This window comes from Trachurus trachurus (assembly GCF_905171665.1).
Source record: "Trachurus trachurus genome assembly, chromosome: 8".
Lineage (NCBI taxonomy): Eukaryota > Metazoa > Chordata > Actinopteri > Carangiformes > Carangidae > Trachurus > Trachurus trachurus.
The window spans coordinates 29989511-30008919 of record NC_139905.1 but is presented as its reverse complement, the minus strand read 5'-3'; the positions used below and the strand labels follow the sequence as shown (position 1 = coordinate 30008919).

General features: G+C 42.2%; 1 protein-coding gene across 1 annotated transcript in view; it reads right to left on the bottom strand.

Annotated features, from left to right (window-relative positions):
• Positions 1-2911: 2911 nt before the first annotated feature.
• The window catches only part of abat (4-aminobutyrate aminotransferase), a 50856-nt gene continuing 34358 nt past the window's right edge, over positions 2912-19409 (bottom strand). Inside the window, exons 7-17 of the mRNA XM_083978085.1 lie at positions 16530-16579; positions 15359-15439; positions 15048-15140; positions 13782-13844; positions 13598-13661; positions 12197-12345; positions 10675-10812; positions 9810-9977; positions 8081-8227; positions 6767-6878; positions 2912-4792 (exon numbers count right to left, since the gene is read on the bottom strand). Of these exons, the coding sequence (XP_083834211.1) occupies positions 4671-4792; positions 6767-6878; positions 8081-8227; positions 9810-9977; positions 10675-10812; positions 12197-12345; positions 13598-13661; positions 13782-13844; positions 15048-15140; positions 15359-15439; positions 16530-16579 (1187 nt within the window). The 3' untranslated portion in view covers positions 2912-4670. The remainder of the gene's footprint in view (positions 4793-6766; positions 6879-8080; positions 8228-9809; positions 9978-10674; positions 10813-12196; positions 12346-13597; positions 13662-13781; positions 13845-15047; positions 15141-15358; positions 15440-16529; positions 16580-19409) is intronic.

Genomic DNA, 19409 nt, shown 5'->3' with positions numbered 1-19409 from the left:
TACTGTCTACTTGTCCTCAGTTCATAGGCTACATCAGAAACATCATTCTCAATAATCCTAAGGCAGTTCTCAGAACAGTTCTGACTCCCCACTACCCACGCAAACAGTAACATTTCACATTGTATCTTCTTCTAAGAAAGTTTTTTCTTAACTTTATAAAATGGAAAGGTATTAAGGTCATGAAACATGAGACAGGAACATGAAAAAAACAAGAGAGCACAAAGGAGCAGGCTAGAATCATTGTGTAGGCTACAATCTTGTGGCCTTATTGTTAGTTTTAGTGACTTGATAGTTAACAAAGTTAAAGGCTGAGAAAAATGGAGAGCAGGCCTATCTGTTCCACTTGCAAGAGTGAATCTGGTATTTACCACATAAAAACACCAGGTTAAAGGGATCAGTATTTCAATATTTTGGCAAATTCTCCTGTCACCATAATCCCTAGTCATAGCAGTAGGTTCATTACCTTGAATTATCGGTGCATGTTGCTTTGAGATCTGCGGGGCAGAGATGTGAGCTGCTCAGTGAACACAATGGAGGTGAACGGTACAGGTCCTCTGTCCCTCATCAAACTCATCAAATACACACTCCAACAACTCTGAAACACTCTTGTGGAGAAGACCTGCACATTCACCACACTATGAAATAATAATGTAACATTACGAGACAGAGTTGTTTTTGAGCCAAATGTGTAGCCAGAACTACATTCCAGACACGGCTGCTGGGCAGAGTGATTTCAAAAGTGCAAGTAGTTCTGAGTATTTGCTTCGTATGTCGTAATGTTACATAATTAGGCCTTTACCTACATGATTATTCCATAGCGTGGTGAATGTGCGAGTTTAATGAGGGACAAGGGACCTGTACCATTCACCTCCATTGTGTTCACTGAGCAGCTCACATCTCTGCCCCGCTGATCTCATAACAATATGCGCAGATAATTAAAGGTAATGAACCTACTGCTATGACTATAGGGATTATGGTGATAGGAGAATTTGCCAAAATGTCGCTTTTCATGTCACTTCTAACAGTGTCAGCTATTTTGAAATCTACGTTGTTCATAGATAATATTGTCGTAGCTACACAGCAAAGGTATATTGTCTGTTTTCAGAGATAGCCTATTATGTACAGTATGTCAGACCAGAATACAGTAACATGAGAACACTTGAAATGAACGGATAATGGATCCACCGTTAGCTTGAATCTCCAGTGTAGCAACTCATGACAGGGCTGATATTATTCTAAAATTTGTTTATTTTACTTTAGGGGGAAGTGGGTAAGATAGGTCAATGATGTGATGCAACCCAATGTCAAGTGGTGTAACCAGTATTTATTCATAAAAATCTAACTATGTACAGGAAAATATGTAAATGAGACCCTGGGTCTTAATGAGATTTTACCTGTATAAATAAAGGTTAATAAAAATAAAATACAATATCTAGACTCAAATGTGGAATAAATGTAATTTACTTTTGCAATGCAACACCATGTTTCTTGACAGATTTAGAAACACAGCAAAATCTAAAATCAGAAAGTATATTTTGGATCAAGTATTTAATATTTTATTTGTGGTTACACCATTTGACATTTTTAGGGCATTAAGTCTGACTTTTGTTAAAACATGGTTCAAATGTCATTTCAAAATGTAAATTTTAACAAATATCATACATGCTTTTAAAACGTATCTTGCCAACCCTTATCTGTCACTGACCCATAAACAGAAAAGGCCTGTTGTATTATACAATAACTCAACTCTGATGCGTTAGTCAAAACTTGATTTATTGATCACAGAACATTGACAACAACAGTTAGAGCCATCTAAAGTAATTACATCAATCATGATCTACCTCAGATCACAGGTGCAAATAGTTAAAGAGGGTCATCACAGACTCTATGTAATACTGACCGACAACGAGGAGACAAGCACTGGTGTCATCATCATCATCTTCATCATCTTCCATCATCATCACTGTCGTATTGCTCAGCCCCGACACCCTCCTGACCTCATTAAATCTTCATTAAATCTAGGAGTAACACATTCCCTAACACTTTGTCTAAAAGCTCCATGGAACATTCACAAACACCGACAAGTTCTGAAGTGCTCTACGCAGCCGGCAGAACATCAGCTTCAGGATTCACAACAGAAACATGGAACATGTTATTATTTTTGTAATCTTCATGTCCTAACATGACTGCATGAGAAACCACAGGGCAGCAGAAGTGGCTCTATAGGTACCGCACTGTCTGAAAACACTGCAGGTAAAACACAAAGCTCGCCTTTTATGTCAGTTTGTTCTCAGCTTTCGACACTCACTGCTTCCCCTTGTGGCCGTTGGGCGTAAAAAAAATAAAAAATAAAAACAGCCAGTTGACTGCCCTCTGATGTCGGTGGGGGGTAACGACAGGAGAGCTCTGTGCTTTAATCCCAGTGTGTCCAAAAAGTGCAAAGTGTTTCCAGTGGATGAGACCGTATGTTCCACAGGGGGGCTTGTGACAGTTCCTGATTGGCTACTAGTTATTAATTATTAACAATATAATTCCTCAGTGTTGAATATGAAATCATAGTCAGCAGCAGTAGCACTAGTTTAGATATGAAGCTCTCGTTCAAGAGTATAATGAATGCGTTTACAGGTTTCAGGTTAACGATGGCTGTGCAGCAGAGAAAAGAAACACACACTGAGTAACATGCAGGCACTAAAATCATCTATGACATTTTCATGGTCACATTTTTTCTGGGCGACAACATTTCAAGCTGAGAAGTCATTCCTATAAAGAGCAACACAACAGTCAGAATCAGTACAGGGACGTCTCTAATGGGCGGCGGTAAATCACATGCAGGCTGGCGTCTCAGCTGTGTGTGTGTGTGCGTCATCTTTGACACACGAGGGGTTGTGTGTCCGGTCTCTGTGATCAGAAACTGTACGCAACACTTTGTTCTGAGCCGACTACGGGCTCACAGGAGGGTCAAAAAGCTGCTGAGCATGTAGCGTGTAGCTTAGCTTAGAAAAATCAACCTTTACTGCGAAATTAAGTTCGTACATGTGTGGAAAAGATGGAATAAAACTGAGCTTGACCCAGTTGTTATACCTGAATCTGATTGGACGATGATGGTCCAATCAGACGGCAGCTGGCTCTGTTATCTTCATCTCTGGATTTTGACAATGTGGGCTCCGTTTTATTCACAGATGTTATTCTCTGTGTCTTCTTTACACATGAGTGTTTTATTGGACAGGTGTTAGAGATTGATAAATGACATCACTTTATGAGCTCAGAATCTTTTTGACCCTCGCCTGAGCCCGTACATTTAGCGAGGTACATTAGGAGTTGGGATCTTTATTTACATTAATCCAATGCTGTGCTTCCTGCACCAGGAACAGAGCCACATTAAAAACCTGGTTCCAGACCTGTGAACCTTTTAAACTCTCAAGATTCATGAAGCGATTCAACAAGGTCTGGTGTGTGTGCGCATTAGCAGCTCCTTTCCCAATGATTCGGGGCTCTGCAGGCCAGATTAAGAAGGGAGGGGGGAGGAGGGGGCATCATCAGACCCACAAACACTGGATCAGGTGAACATTGAGCGTTACAGGATGTTTTAAAAGGATAGTAGCAATTTTTTAAAGTGGGGTTGTATGATCTACAAAATAGCCCCGAAGTACTTTAATTGCAATAGAAGACTCTCTGCACTCCTCCCGTTAGCAACGCCAGCCCATAGCCCTGCCCAGAGATTAACAACATACGGTGTTGTGAACAGACCCAAAAGAGGTTTTACCTGAAAAAAAAAACACACAGTTCCATTGTTCGCTATAATATAATTTTTTCCAGCCCCTCAAAGTTCAGGAAAAACACAGTTTTTATTTGGACCTAACCAACTGCTGATCGGCGGGCGCTAACCATGGGCGGAGGGATACGTGAGTTGGTTAGGTCCAAATAAAAACTGCGTTTTTCCTGCACTTTGAAGGGCTGGGAAAAATTACATTATAGCGAACAATGGAACTATGTATTTTTTTCCAGGTAAAACCTCTTTTAGGCCGTGAAAATAGGCCGTTTCTTTGGGTCTGTTCACAACACTGTATGTTGTAAATCTCTGGGCAGGGCTATGGGCTGGCGTTGCTAACGGGAGGAGTGCAGAGAGTCTTCTACTGCAATTAAAGTACTTAGGGGCTATTTGTAGATCATACAACCCCACTTTAAAAAAAAAAATGCTACTATCCCTTTAAATTGACTTGCAGAAGTAAAAAAAAAAAAAACATACATCAGGCTGAAAGTTGATGGGTTTGATGGAATCACAGGGCAGAGGGTCGACATCATCCAGTCCAGGGACGGTGTTGGGGGGGCAAGGTGCTAGTTGGTGCTAGATAACATGGACCATCTGCCAGGACTTCATCCTGAGTACTACTAGTCTGGACGGTCTATATAACATGGAGGTGGGGACGTTTGAATTGATTTGTTTTACAGAAGCATGAACCCTGCTGTGAGCGCGATCATCTCTACGGCAACGCAAGTAAGAGGACATCACCGTTATCGTGTCTGGCTTTTAGAGGATGAAGACTGGCCTTCACTGTTAGAACCTGGTCCTGGCTGTTGGATCAGAGATTGTGTATGTGTGTGTGTATGCAAGTTATTGTGCTTATTATGGCATGTCTGGATTCCCCCCCACTCCCCCCCATCATCAGGATCTACTTGTGCTGGGCCAACACGTCGTTGAAGATGTTGAGGAAGAGGTGGACGTGGTACTCCTTGAAGACCAGCGACGGACGGAAACGGATCGACCGATCTCCGCAGCCTCCCAGGAGGATACCTGTTGGAGACACGCCCCGTCCGTCAGCCAATCATGTGTTACAAGACCATTTAATGATGTCACTCATTAACACAGTGAGATTAGCTGTGTCCAGGTAGAAGCCCTGAGCAGTTAACAAAAATATCCCTCATTTAAAACCCCTCCATCTTCTCTCAGACTAGTTTTGGGTCCCGTCCCTGTTTATCCAGCTTTATATAGAACATGAACCTTTTGTGTGAAACATGGCCATGATTAGGCTTTACACAGTCAGAATTTCTGGGGCAAATCACAGAATCACTGATTAGTGAGTTTAAATAACCAATTAACCAATCACGACCGAGCAATTTGTCTATTTAATAATTATTTTATTTAAAGGCCCAGTGTGTAATATTTGTCAAGGTTTATTAGCAATATCTGAATATACTACCCATGAATATATTTGTGTATAATCGCTATAAAATAAAATCCGTTTGGTATAGCCTTATAATTCTTCTTTTATACATATAGCAAGGGTCTTGCTTAGAGAGTGGGCCGCCATCATGGAAAATCCAGCCAACCAGAGAGCACATTTCAAGAGTTTCATGTTCATAAATAAACAATAAAGATAATAGATAAATAATAGAATTGGAATGCTAGATGTCACTGTTTTCTCCTCGTTTTACACACTGGACCTTTATACTTATGTCTATGTTTACTTCAGGGCTGGGCAAACTTTATTATATTTATTATATTTTTAACTTCCGATAAGTGCTGATATGATCTGTGGGAAGCCTGGCCATGTCACAGTGTTTTTTGAGGTCACACTGACCTTTGACCACCAAAACCAAATGGGTCCAGTGGAATCTGCTATGACTGAAACACTCAGTCAAGGTGTTGACACACCATTCTGACCACCTGCCTACTGCCTATTGTGTTCCTTTTGCTGCCAAATACACAACAAACTGTTATTCACTTCACCTGTCAGTGCTCTTAATTATGCCTGATCAGTGTAGATGATACAAGGTGAAACACTTCATTTTCATTCCAGGGTCTTTCATGCAGAAAAACAGCTGCAGAGAGGTCTGATCTATGAGTCGTCCCTCAGGTCAAGACTCTAACGCTGCTAATGTGCTAATGGACGGGCCACATCTGTCAGTCCCACTTAAAGTTTACCTGCTCTTTTTTTATAATTAACACCATTAGCCTAATTAAAAGTAATTACAGCAGTGTCATTTGTACTCAGTAATTCCAGAGGGAGAGAGGGACAGTCGCTGCAGCGTGGTCTATGCTCAGGAGCTAACCTGCAGGACCACACTCAGGGCTGATCTGGGACCTGCGGCACTTTGTCAACATCAGAATCAGCCTTTATTGTCACTATCCAAAAGTTTCCGAACGTCATCTATGGTCAAAACCTGAAGCCAGTTTTGCATTTCCAGCGGAATTTTCCGTTTCCGTTTCCGTGGTTTTCAGTCGTTGTCATAGTTGTGGTAAATGCATGGATCTATTAATGCTGGCCTTTAACACGGATGTCAATTTGTATAATATCTATTGTTAAAAGCTAGTGTGATGATCCATGCGTTTTACAGATTTTCATAAAAAAAAAAAAATCCTTGCATTTACCGTGACTACAGAAACCATGGAAATGTAAACATAAAATTCCACCGGAAGAGCAAAACCGGCTTACGTTTTTGACGTTCGGAAAAAGGTGGATACAGAAGTACAGCGAAATGACAGCATTCAACCCGTCCGTACATATACAGCATACAATACATACAATAAGACAGACTTAACAGGATGACTGGGCAGTAAGAGGGGGGAGGAAAAGGGGAGAAACAAGAGGAGAGGGGAGGAGGAAAAAAAAGCAGCTCCCAGACTATGCTCCTATGGGGGAGTACAGTGTGGGACTGGGAAAAAAAACCTCAGCAACATAAGCACATATGAGCAAACTTGACAACATAAGAAGTCAAAAACAACTACAACATGACAGGGTCTCGTTGTAGGCCACATCCTTCATACCTTTGTCTCTGGCCTTCAGCAAGATGCTGCTGCGCGTGGCGTCGTCACGGATATCTATAGCACAGAAGGTTCCCTGTCCTCGGGCGCGGCTCAGGAGGCCGGGGTACTGAGCCTGACCAACACACACACACACACACACATATGAAGCGTCATGTTCACACACATTCAGATAGATAGATAGAATGCCTATATTGTCACTATACACATGTACAATGAAATTAACCCTCCTGTTGTCCTTCTGGGTCAAATTGACTCAATCTGTTCCCTTCTTCCTTCCTTCCTTCCTTCCTTCTTTCCTTCCTTTCTTCCTTCCTTCTTTCCACAATCCTTTTCCTCTCCCTCCCTCCCTTCCTTCCTTCCTTCCTTCCTCCTTTGATCCAATTGACCTCATCTGTTTACTCCCTCCATCTTTCCTTCCTTTTTCCCTTCCTTATTTCATCCCTTCTTTGTCCCTTGAACGAATCTGTTCCCTCCCTCCATCTTTCCTTCATTTTCCCCTCCCTTCCTTCCTTCTTTCCCTCCGTCCTTACTTCTTCCTTCCTCTTTGAGCTAATCTATTCCCTCTCTCCTTCTATCTTTCCTTCCTTTTTCCCTTCCTTCTTTCCTCCCATCTTTCCCTTTGTCCTTCCTTCCTTCCTTCCTTCCTTCCTTCCTTCCTTCCTTCCTTCCTTCCTTCCTTCCTTCCTTCCTTCCTTCCTTCCTTCCTTCCTTCCTTCCTTCCTTCCTTCCTCCTTTGATCCAATTGACCCGATCTGTTTCCTCCCTCTGTCTTTCTTTCCTTCCCTTTTCCCTTTCGTCCCTTCTTTCCCTTCTTCCTTCCTTGAACGAATCTGTTCCCTCCCTCCATCTTTCCTTAATTTTTCCCTCCCTTCCTTCCTTCTTTCCCTTCGTCCTTACTTCTTCCTTCCTTTTTGACCCAATCTATTCCCTCTCTCCTTCTATCTTTCCTTCCTTTTTCCCTTCCTTCTTTCCTCCCATCTTTCCCTTCGTCCTTACTTCTTCCTTCCTTTTTGACCCAATTGACCCAATCTGTTCCCTCTCTCCTTCTATCTTTCCTTCCTTTTTCCCTTCCTTCTTTCCTCCAATCTTTCCCTTTGTCCTTCCTTCCTTCCTTCATTCCTTCCTTCCTTCCCTGACCCAGGAGGACAACAGGAGGGTTAAGAGCTCCCCTTCAGTGCAAACATATGCCTAGAATAAAAAATAAAAAAATACAAAAGGCAATTCACAGCACCATCTAAATGAGTCTTTTCTCATGGTGGGTAGATAGAACAACCACAACACTACAATCGGCTATACACACTATAGACACATTACCTGTAGCTCATAGAGGCCGTTCATCAGGGCTCGCCCAGAGCGGGTCACCTCCTCCAGCAGGTTCTCCCTGCGAATCACGTTGAGGACCTCAGACAGGAACAGGTTCTTTGACGGGTCTCCCATCCACGTGTTGAAGATACGGTACGCCTGAAACAGACACACAGCAAACACGTCTTACAGCGTTCTGCAACATTAAAACAATGCAACATTAAAACAAACTCATTAAGACTGAACAACGGTGAAGTGAGTTCTTTCACTCTGACTTTTTCTTCTTGTTCTCCTGTAAATACTGTTTTAAATAGAGGCAGAGAATTGAACTTATCCTAGGTATAAGGTTCAAGAGCACACAGTCGACAAAAATAGATATCAACTATGTTTATAAATAATAAATGCAATTATTAATACTGTTCATGATAATGACTTGAGACATGAGACTCAACACGTCATCATGATTGGAGGAAAAATCACAGAGTTCTGAAAGGATTTAATGCAGTACAACACAACCAATGGTGGATCAGTGTTCTGTCCTTCAAATCAGTCACAGCACAAAAAGCTGCAGAATAAACCAACAATTCATTTATAAACATGAACACACACCTGTAGTTTCACACATCATTTTGAGTGTGAAATTGTTAAAGGGGAATGAATTGCCGTTTTTTTACAATCTGGACCTTATTTCTAGCATAAAATACGATCATTTACTCACCTAGATAACTTTGGTGTCATGACAAGTCGTTTCAACGAAATGAGCTCCAGCCGAGAGCCGCGTATATCCATATAATGTGAATCTACAGGGCAGCAGAATGCAGCCTCTAAATAACACATTATCTGCCGCAAAACTCGTTCATTTCACCAATATGTTGTTATGATAGGCTAGTGCTATTCCCCTCTGAGTCCGGGGTTAGCTGTTATCAACATCCGGGGTCTGTAGGTTGACCTACTGACCTCTGACCTGGATGATGTCATCTCTGAGCGCTGCGCTGCTCATTCTGATAATAATGATTCCGCTTCGGCATTCGGGTCCATTTTCAGTGCAACTAGCCAGAGCCTCAGTAAGTCCAGGTTGTGGAGAGGAAGCCTGTGGAAGCTGAACTTCATCCAGCTGCTCATTTTGTTCTGACAAGTCGGAATCACGCTGAAACGAACCGTAGCATTAGCGGTAGCAACAAAACCGCGTGGCGCTCAGAGATGACATCATCCAGGTCAGAGGTCAGTAGGTCAACCTACAGACCCTGGATGTTGATAACAGCTAACCCCGGACTCAGAGGGGAATAGCACTGGCCTATCAGAACTAAATATTGGTGAAATGAACGAGTTTCGCGGCAGATAATGTGTTATTTAGAGGCTGCATTCTGCTGCCCTGTAGACTCCATTATATGGATATACGCGGCACTCGGCAGAAGGACTCGTAATGACACCAAAGTTATCTGGGTGAGTAAATGATCGTATTTTATGCTAGAAATAAGGTCCAGATTATAAAAAAAATGGCAATTCCCCTTTAAGAATAATAAACTAGTCTATTTTATTGAAATATTTATGATTGTACATCACTTTTGTAGTAATGACTTTGCAAGGAAAGCAGGGAGGGTCAAGCTTCAGACTCTGCAAGATAATTGTGTAATTAAAAATGTGTGTGTGTTGTGTGAAGTGTGCAGTGTGCAGTAGTGTAGTCGGTCTCTTCTGAGTGTTAATGTGGAGCTGCAGTAATCTAGGAAGTGTGAGACTGCACCTTATCGGCCTGCAGCTCGTCCTTGTGGTAGTATCCACCGGTCAGAAGCTTCTTGCTGAAGGAGACGATGTCAGCAGGGTCGTCCATGCCCCAGTGCTCGTGGGCCCAGAACTTTCCCGTGGACCCTCCGCCGGTCTGGACCTCGTCCACGTGGAAAGCGCAGCCATGCTGGAGAGAGAGAGAGGGAACATACTCACTGATGCTGCATGATTATATTCATATGTATGTATGCACTTTGATTTTCCCCTGTGTCTGAGCGGTGCTATGAATTAACTCAACTTACTGCACCTAATGTACTGTAGTATGTAATAAGAAATCTAAAGGTTTGAGCTAAAAGCAGTAAAATTCATACATAAAAGCAATAAAACTTATAATATAGGATATAGTCTATACAAGAATTAGACTCAGTTAAAGCCCATGCTTTCACACTACCATATGTCAGCTAACAGAGATTTAAAATATCAAAAAACCATAAATCATAAAAATGTGATAGATAAGCCTTTTTGCATTTTATTCCACGTGAAGCATCAGAGTTAAAAAGCTGAGCTGAAGTTAACAGGACACATGAGCTACACAGGAGGTTTTGCTTGGTAGATAAAAATAACAGTGACTGCTGCTCCTTCTGTCCCCAGTTATGAATCTAAGAGGCAGAATGATAAACTGCACCGAGAGGTTGATGAATAATAAAACCATAATCTATAACTGATGAACAACGCTGGACTGAGTAATGATCTTCTGTCATTGTTGTTCATGTAAAGGGAAGCCGGTTATGCCTTTAAAGCATGTGAACTAATTGTTCAACCAAGGCTCTTTCACACAGGCTCGGTCTGATTAAAGGACCTGTTGCCATGGCGATAAGTGGTACCTTGCGTGCGATGTTGCGGAGGCTCTTGAAGAAGTTTGGGGAGGCGTGGTTATCTCCGCCTTCAGCCTGGATGGGCTCAATTACAATCCCTGCTACAGGCCGGCCCTTCTGCCTCCACTTGACGATCAGGTCCTCCACCTGACAACACACACACACACACACACAAAAATAGAGTTATTTATTTTATTTATGTATTTATTTACTTTTACAGGGACAGTGCACATTCATCGACATAACTGTAAATGTGCCAGTGTTAGCCAAGTGGCTCATTTTCAACTGCAGTCCCTGGGCACGATGTTAATTGCCAAACTATGAAAACAACACAGTATATACCGTTTACTCAATACTACATAAAACACATATGTTTGAAATGGTGAGGTAGCTATATACATAAAACTAACAAACAAGAAGAAAAGAAAGAAAAAGAAAATAATAAAGAGTGCAAATGAATAAGATATCATAGACAATCAACACAGTAGTCATTTAACAATAAATCATGCAACAATAAACATGCTGCAAAGAGATAGAATTAAACAAGGATTCAATTAGCTCAATTAAAGGGATAGTTCAGCATTTTGGCAAATTGGCCCATTGCCATAATCCCTATAGTTTTTGGAGTAGGTTTATTACATTTAATTGACAGTGCAAGCTGTTTTTTAGAAAGGCAGAGCATGGTGAATGAGCAGGCCACAACTTGTCCACCAGAGCGTTTTGGAGTTGTTGGATTGTGTATTTGATGAGTTGGATGAAGGAAACCAAGAAATCCCATTAGCCTCCCTAGCGTAGCTCTGAGCAGCTCACGGCTCTGCTCCGCCGTTCTAAAAATACCTTGCACTGAAAATGAAAGGTAACGAACCTATTTCTAAGACTAGGGATTATGGCAATGGGCCAATTTTCCAAAATGTTGAACTATCCCTTTAAATCATCAATTCACCATCAGCTGGAAGAACATTTCCTCAGATGCAGTCATCACGTCTAAAATCCTTCATCTGGTTCAAATATATAGATCAAAACCAACAAGGTGTAAAAAGTAGGGCCTGGCCGATTAATTGGCTGATTATAGCCCTTTGAGAATAATATTATTTTATTATTTACTTTTATTATAATTATTTTAGCATATTGTCATTTATTAAGTGCAGGGAATTTGACTTGGTTTTACTCAGTAAAATGCATTGCAATAACATGACAGGAAATGTTATTGCTCCATCCTTTACTCTGAAAAAAACGTTGTGCCACTCTGATTGATACTAATGTCACTTTACCATATGATAACTTAATGACTGAGCACAGTACGGCTGTGTTTACAGCAGCGCACCCACAGTGTTTTTTTGTTTAACGTTGAACAGGAAAAGGTGTTTCTGGTCCAAGTTGGATTCATAGTAACTTCATGGTTCAGAATGATGGAGGAAAGAAAATGTGAACACAAGTTTAATTTTTTGTTGTGAATTGTTCACGTGCTGCTCACCCCGCATGACAATTTCTGATAATAAAAGTATTTAAAAATAGTTGAAATGTTTCCCACCTCCTCCAGACAGCGGGCCTCCTCCTGTGCGTTCTCCCTGGTGAACTCCTCCAGGGGGTACTGCAGTCTGGGGAACGGGGCGATCGGCCAATCGAACGACGGCACATCCAGCTTGTGGATCGCTTTGGAGTGCGTCGTTGCTAGACAACCTGAACAAAGCAGCAGCACTGTGTTAGCCGTGAATGTACACAACGATCCCTCAGTCTCATGGCTTCAGTGGCTGTTCACCACCACTCAGTGATTCAGCTGCACCACAGTTCATTCAAAACTCCAAACTTGATAAATGATTATAGATAGATAGATCTATCACTTTAAACCGTGACATTTTCAAGACACACAGTGTTTATAGCAGCGCCTGACAGCACAAGTTCAACTGAAGACAGAGTCCAGAGCGGAGGAACTGAAACACACTCCTCCTGAGTCATGTAAACAACAGGTTTGAACTCATCAAAGAGTGAGAAACAGGAGGTGTGTGTCAGGACTGAGGCTCTGTTCAGACCTGTTCAGACCTCGTAACAACTGATCACAGCTCTGTCTGTCTGGACACTGAGCCTCAGCCAGTCAACAGTTTTCAAACTGGAACCTCTGCTGTGCTCATCTGATTTTTAAAGGGATACGCCAACTTTTTTTTTTCGTGTCTTGCCTCACTCCCGAGTCCATGACCAGCAGATAGACACCATCCTTTCCACTGTGCGTGCAGTAACAAGGGAGATATGGGCAGAGCTGGCGCACCGCTAATTAGCTTAGCTCAAACGCTGGAAGTGTATAGGTAGTGTTAGCCTGCCTCCTACCCGAGCCGAAATCAGCAGTCAGAAGCTGATTTCATTTTAGCTCTAAACTCTGTAAATATATCACTTTATCGACATTTCAAATATTTTTAGGCGAGAAAGTAGCCGTTTAGATCAGCAGTGTGTTGTTAATTTGTCTAAATACCAGCTGTTTACAATTTTGTTCGGACGAATTTGGCGCTACTGAAGCTAGCCGTCGTGACCAACGCACTTCTGGTTACTTTCACAAAATAAACCCCCCGTTGCCCTTTACATACAGAAAACCATGACGATAGAATTTGTGCTTTTACTTTGAAATAGGAAGCTAACCTACCCTCGATGTAGCTAGCTTGAACCAAAATAAACCGTCTTTGTTTGAACCCTCCGTTTTGACCGATCTCGTCCCGTTACCGGCATTTGACCGCTCAAGATGCCTCAACGGAGAGTTTTGTCAGCTTTTGTCAGCTAATTAGCGGTGCGCCAGCTCTGCCCGTATCTCCCTTGTTACTGCACGCACAGTCGAAAGGATGGTGTCTATCTGCTAGTCATGGACTCGGGAGTGAGGCAAGACATGAAAAAAAATGTTGGCGTATCCCTTTAATCTAGTACAAGAAGTGGTTTGAGTGGAACATACCCAGAGTTCTGCCATGGAAACCTCCCATGAAAGATAAAATACTGAGGTCTGGACAACCTGGAGCCTGAGACAGAGACAGAGAGACATGCCATTCATTTATCTCACTCCATATACTCCATATTTTTGATCAATATATTGCAGTTGTTTCTTTATTGAGCTGTGTCGTGAGCTCCGTCTCCCTCACCTGGTTGATCATGCAGCTGCTGACGTCCTCATCAGACGGTGTGTTGTGTCCTCGCTCCTTGTTCTATACAAAATGTAAACAACACAATGAGAACTCACACACACACACATACACACACTTCACACCATCAGAGCTATGAACAGTGAACACATTCATTAAATTAAATAATAATTCTATGTAACATGTGCCAGATATAAAGGACCAGAACCTGAGCATTATTTCGTCTTGTCAGATATTTAAGGTTCATACAGCGTTGTCAAACTCATTTTAGTTCAGTTCAATTTGATCTCAAGTGGGCCGGAACGGTAAAATAATACCCTTAAATAACGACAACTCTAACCCTTTCCCTTCGTTTTATTGCAAAGAGGACGAGGATGTTGATACGCTGCACCACTGGCCCCATCTAGTGGCCGAACAAAGTATTGGAATTTGCGACGCGTTGTGACCACCAAGTGTAAACGGTGATGTGTCCTGTATCCACATACGACTACGCGGGCAGAACAGTGTTTTTTTTTGTTTTTTTTTGATTGATTAACGAGACTCGTTTGGCTCGGCCATAGTCTCTTACAGAAAATAATCTCATTGTTATGTTTTGTTAACAGCGTTTCATCATCTCTGATCTCTGTCAGTCAGCCCCTCGTCCTGCTGGACTCTAGTGTGCGAACACACACATATATTGCGCTAAACGTACAGTTTTCAAATTACCCTCTTTTTTAAAATTTAAAATAACAAGAAAGAAAAGAGCTTCATAGAAACTTCACGTTGTAGACTTGTGGAAAAACTTGTATAATGTTTTTATTAAAAACTAGGAATAGAAAACCTGTTTTCCCACTTTGAGGCCCTCAAAAATGGACTGCGACTTATATTCCGAATTTTACGGTAGGCCTACATTAAATGAACTATCCTTTTACAAAACATATTATGCACAACTTGAAATTTCTTGTGTAAGACATGTGCAATTTCAACAATATTATGCCTCTTCTCTCTACTATATCATTTTCACAATTGGCAAATTTGTCCTTTGGACTGGATTGGACCCTCTGGTGGGCCAGTTTTGGCCCACAGGCCGCACGTTTGACACCCCGTTCTAGAATTAGGATTTCATTATCCAAATTAAATTATTTAAATAGTCCAGTTTACATTAATAACAGATCGATTTGAGACTTTATGTGTTTGAAGATGTACACAATTCTGTTCTGTTACTTCTTCTTTAGAAAAATGTCCTCTCAGCCCCTCACTGCAGGTCACAGTGCATCAGTCACTCACCCTGTACCAGATGAACATGGCTTTGTAGGCGTTCTCATTGGAGCAGGAGCCACAGGCCATGGTCTGAACACGGCTCATCCCACTGGGAGCCACCTGATGGGAGGAGGAGGGAGGAGGAGGGGGGTCAATAACAGAGTCCACTCCATCATTCATCTCAACTGGTTACTGGTGTGTGTGTGTGTGTGTGTGTGTGTGTGTGTGTGTGTGTGTGTGTGTGTGTGTGTGTGTGTGTGTGTGTGTGTGTGTGTGTGTGTGTGTGTGTGTGTGTGTGTGTGTGTGTGTGTGTGTGTGTGTGTGTGTGTGTTACTCACTGAGAGAAGACTTTCAGTCAGCTTGTCTGGGAAGTTCTCAGGCGGCAGGATCCCCAGAGCAGGTCTGTTCACAAATGTGCTCTGAGAGGAAGACACAAATACACACATTCATTCATAAATACAGACACACACACACACCATTTGACCTACAAAGCATATATGAAACTTTTATGACGAGCTAGAATCAGAAAGTGCGTTTATATACACACTTATAAAACAATTATTAGGAATAATCTGTTAAAGGACAATTCTGGGCAAATTCAACTTGAGGCTGTATTTTCCTAACATTTTAGGTCTAAAAGAAGTTGTGTCTGTCCCCGCATCGGCACGGCAGCGATGAATGGGAACGGATTGAAGTTCCGCTGCTTAGGCTGTTTACATCCCTCAGAGCCGCAATTTTTTTCCACAGACAGCGTCAGAGTCTCACACGAGAATTGAATTAGATCTAGTTTTACAAACATGTCGGCTTGCTTGAAGTAAATAAACTTCTCGGTGCATGTTTGAGTCGCCATCTGACGCTGTCTGTGGAAAAAAATGCGGCTTTGAGGGATGTAAACGGAGCAGCGGAAGCAACGGAAGCAACAGAACTTCAATCCACTGCCATTCATTGCTGCCGTGGCGATGCGGGGACAGACACAACTACCGCAAAACAGGAGAAATTAAACTGAAAATCTTCAGATTCCATCTTTTAGACCTAAAATGTTAGGAAAATACAGCCCCGAGTTGAATTTGCCCAGAATTGTCCTTTAATGCTAATGATGCTTTTGGTGCGGTTACACTTTAATAATCTGTTTTCTGGAAAAACCTTGTTTACATGACCACAATCCGAAAACTAATCTCCACCAATCATCAGTCATCTTGTGGGAAAATCTGGTCACAGGATCCTTCCTCAGCTACAGGGTTGAATAACAACCAGTCATCTCTGAGAACCTGGCTCCACACTGTCTGGCTTGTGATTGGCTGAAAGGTGTGCACTATTGATCAGTATCTAAAGAGCTGAAAACCTGTAATGCAGGTGCGTATCGTGTTTACACCGGGAAATTAAGGTCAAATCTAATTATAGTTGTGAATGTCAGATGACTGTATCTTATCCATCACTGTCCAGTATATCTTGTTGACAGAACCAGGCAGACTGTCACTGTAGCTGGTGACATGAGGAATGTTGACCTACCAGGTTGTGGGGGTTGGACATCAGCTTGAGGAGAGCAGGGTGGTTGTAGCCTGGTGGAGGAAGATGGAGGAAGAGGAGGTGAGAAACATCATAAAAACAAAGATCATCAGGGCTCTATTTTTTACTAAGAGCACAGTGGACCCTAATTTAAAGGTACATTGTGTAGGAATTACTCCCATCTAGCGTTGCGGTTGTATATCGCAAGCAACTCGATCGTATTTTTCATGTTGCATTCACCTGAAATTGGGCAGACGGCAGACGGACGACAGCTGCTGCACGTAACGGCATGAACAAGTCTCTATGTAAACAAGTGGTCCGTCAGCACGAGGCAAAACAATACACGTGACAATATGTTGTCATGGCGATGTGGTATTGTTTACCTGACCCACGTTTTACCGGCTTTCTCTCGACTTCTGTGACTAAAATGACATCTGGTTTGTTACCGACGGCCGTCTGCCCGACTGCAGGTGAATGCAGCATCAGTGTAACGCTCCATTCCTCCTCACTGCACTTGCACCGTCTCTAATTTTAGGGGCAAAATGCCTCCATTTAGGGGCAGTCTGGAGCCTTGATCATGTTTTTCTGCAAAACAAAGTGATTCTATAAAAGTGAATAAACATGTTGGGACAGAAAATCACATAAGGGACTGGTGGTTGGTGATGACGGTGATGACGGTGACAGCAGCAGTGTGACTGTAGCAGCTCATGTCAGCAAGGAGCAGAGCTAAAACAGATCAGAGACTCAGCTCCTCTGATATCTGGACTGTGACCAGGTTAATTCACAGACTATTAAAGGGATAGTTCACCCAAAATTTGAAGTTTCAGAGTTATCCGTGGCTTCTCTGAGTTACAGGGGGTCTCGGCGCAGCAGTGCATGTCCATATAACGGTTGCAAATGGATACCAACTGTCTTTGTAACAAAAAGACACACCAAAAAACATCCAAATACCTCCATGCTGCTCGTATGTAATGTCTGTCTTGTATTGAAGCCCCGAAATGCGGAATTGTCCCAAAAAAATTAAACAAGTCTATTTTTCAAGCTTGTTTTGTAGCGGAAGCTTCTCAAAGCTCCTCTTCCCGGTTCCTCAAATTTGGACGAACTGGGAAGAGGACAGACCCTGGTTCGAGAGGAGCCTCCGCTACAAACAAGCTTGAAATATAGACTTATTTAATTTTTTTCGGGACAATTTCGCATTTCGGGGCTTCAATACAAGACGGACATTACATACGAGCAGCATGGAGGTATTTGGATGTTTTTTGGTGTGTCTTTTTGTTACGAAGACAGTTGGTATCCATTTGCAACCGTTATATGGACATGCACTGCTACGCCGAGACCCCCTGTAACTTAGAGAAGCCACAGAGGACTCTGAAACTTCTCCCAGCCCTTAGTCCACATGAGGGTGAGTAGATAATGAGTGAAATTTCAATTTTGGGTGAACTATCCCTTTAACCTTGAACTATTAACTATTATCTCTTTACACTGTTCCATTCAGCTTGTTCAGATCTGGAACGTTCTGTCTGTTTGGTGCTGTAGATCAGTGTACTGTAGAACTCTGGGGGAGCTGTGTTGTCGCTGTGGACCCTCTCAGTGTCTATTGAGCACACTGACAATAAAGCTTTGATTCTTGAATCTTACCTAAACTGATGCGGCTGTCTTACATAAAAAAAATATTGTAGATTCTCCTCCGGCCAGCAGAGGGCAACGACCACTAACGGAGCGCTGAGGTTCCTACATGTTGTAAACACACAGAGTTCAGACCTCTAGACCCTGGACTGACCTGACCCGGACTGCTCTGGTATGCAGGCTGATGACCTCATGTTTACCACCGCAGATGTTACACTGAGAAACGTTTCACAGGAGCGTGTTGTGAAATTAATTTCAATGTGCTGACATGAGATACTGACCAGGAAACTTCAAACCGGTGAAGCGGAAGTCACAGCAAGGCTGAGCTCAGGCCCTCACAATACACAGACTGATCCTTTAAACCAATGACTTCTTCTTTTCTAAAGCTCTGTCTCTGTCATTAGTTTACTGAGCTACACACACAGACACACACACAGAACAGGAAGTGAGGGCTCCTTCTGTTTTCCATGTCATTTGAATGCTGCGGGGCAAATCTCTAATCCACAAACCCTGGAGACCTCCAACCACAGTGACACACACACACACACACACACACACACACACACACACACACACACACACACACACACACACACACACACACACACACACACACACACACACACACACACACACACACACACAGAACCACACACCCTCTCTCACTCTTGGTGGCCTCCTTTACACAATCTGTTCAAGGCTGGAATGTCGGGCCTCTCCTTCTCTCTCTCTTCTGTTTATCAATGTTTTTATTTCCCACTTGGACATAAAAAAAAAAAAATGGACATAACTAGTGAAGCACTGATCCAGCTTTTTCAGTCCCAATGCTGATACTGATACCTGAATTAATGAACTGTATAACTCGCTGTGTGGAGGACAGTGAAGGCATCAGGCTTGACTTTAACTTTACTTTCCTAACTTTGTAGACACTACACCTCACAAACATACATCTTGTATTGCCTGGGTTGCTCCACCTCTTATGGTTTTATGGCATTTGTGACTTGTCTCTTCTATTATTGTTTTGTGAAGCACTTTGTAAACTTGTGTTTTTAATATAGATATTATATATATGTAGATAAAAAAAAAAGTAATTAATATATCATATAAAATGACACATTATATGATCTATTAGATGGCTTAAAGGGATATTTCAACATTTTGGCAAATTCGCCCATAATCCCTATAGTCATAGCAGTAGATTTGTTACCTTTAATTGTCGGTGCAAGCTATTTTTCGATCTGCAGGGCAGAGGTACAA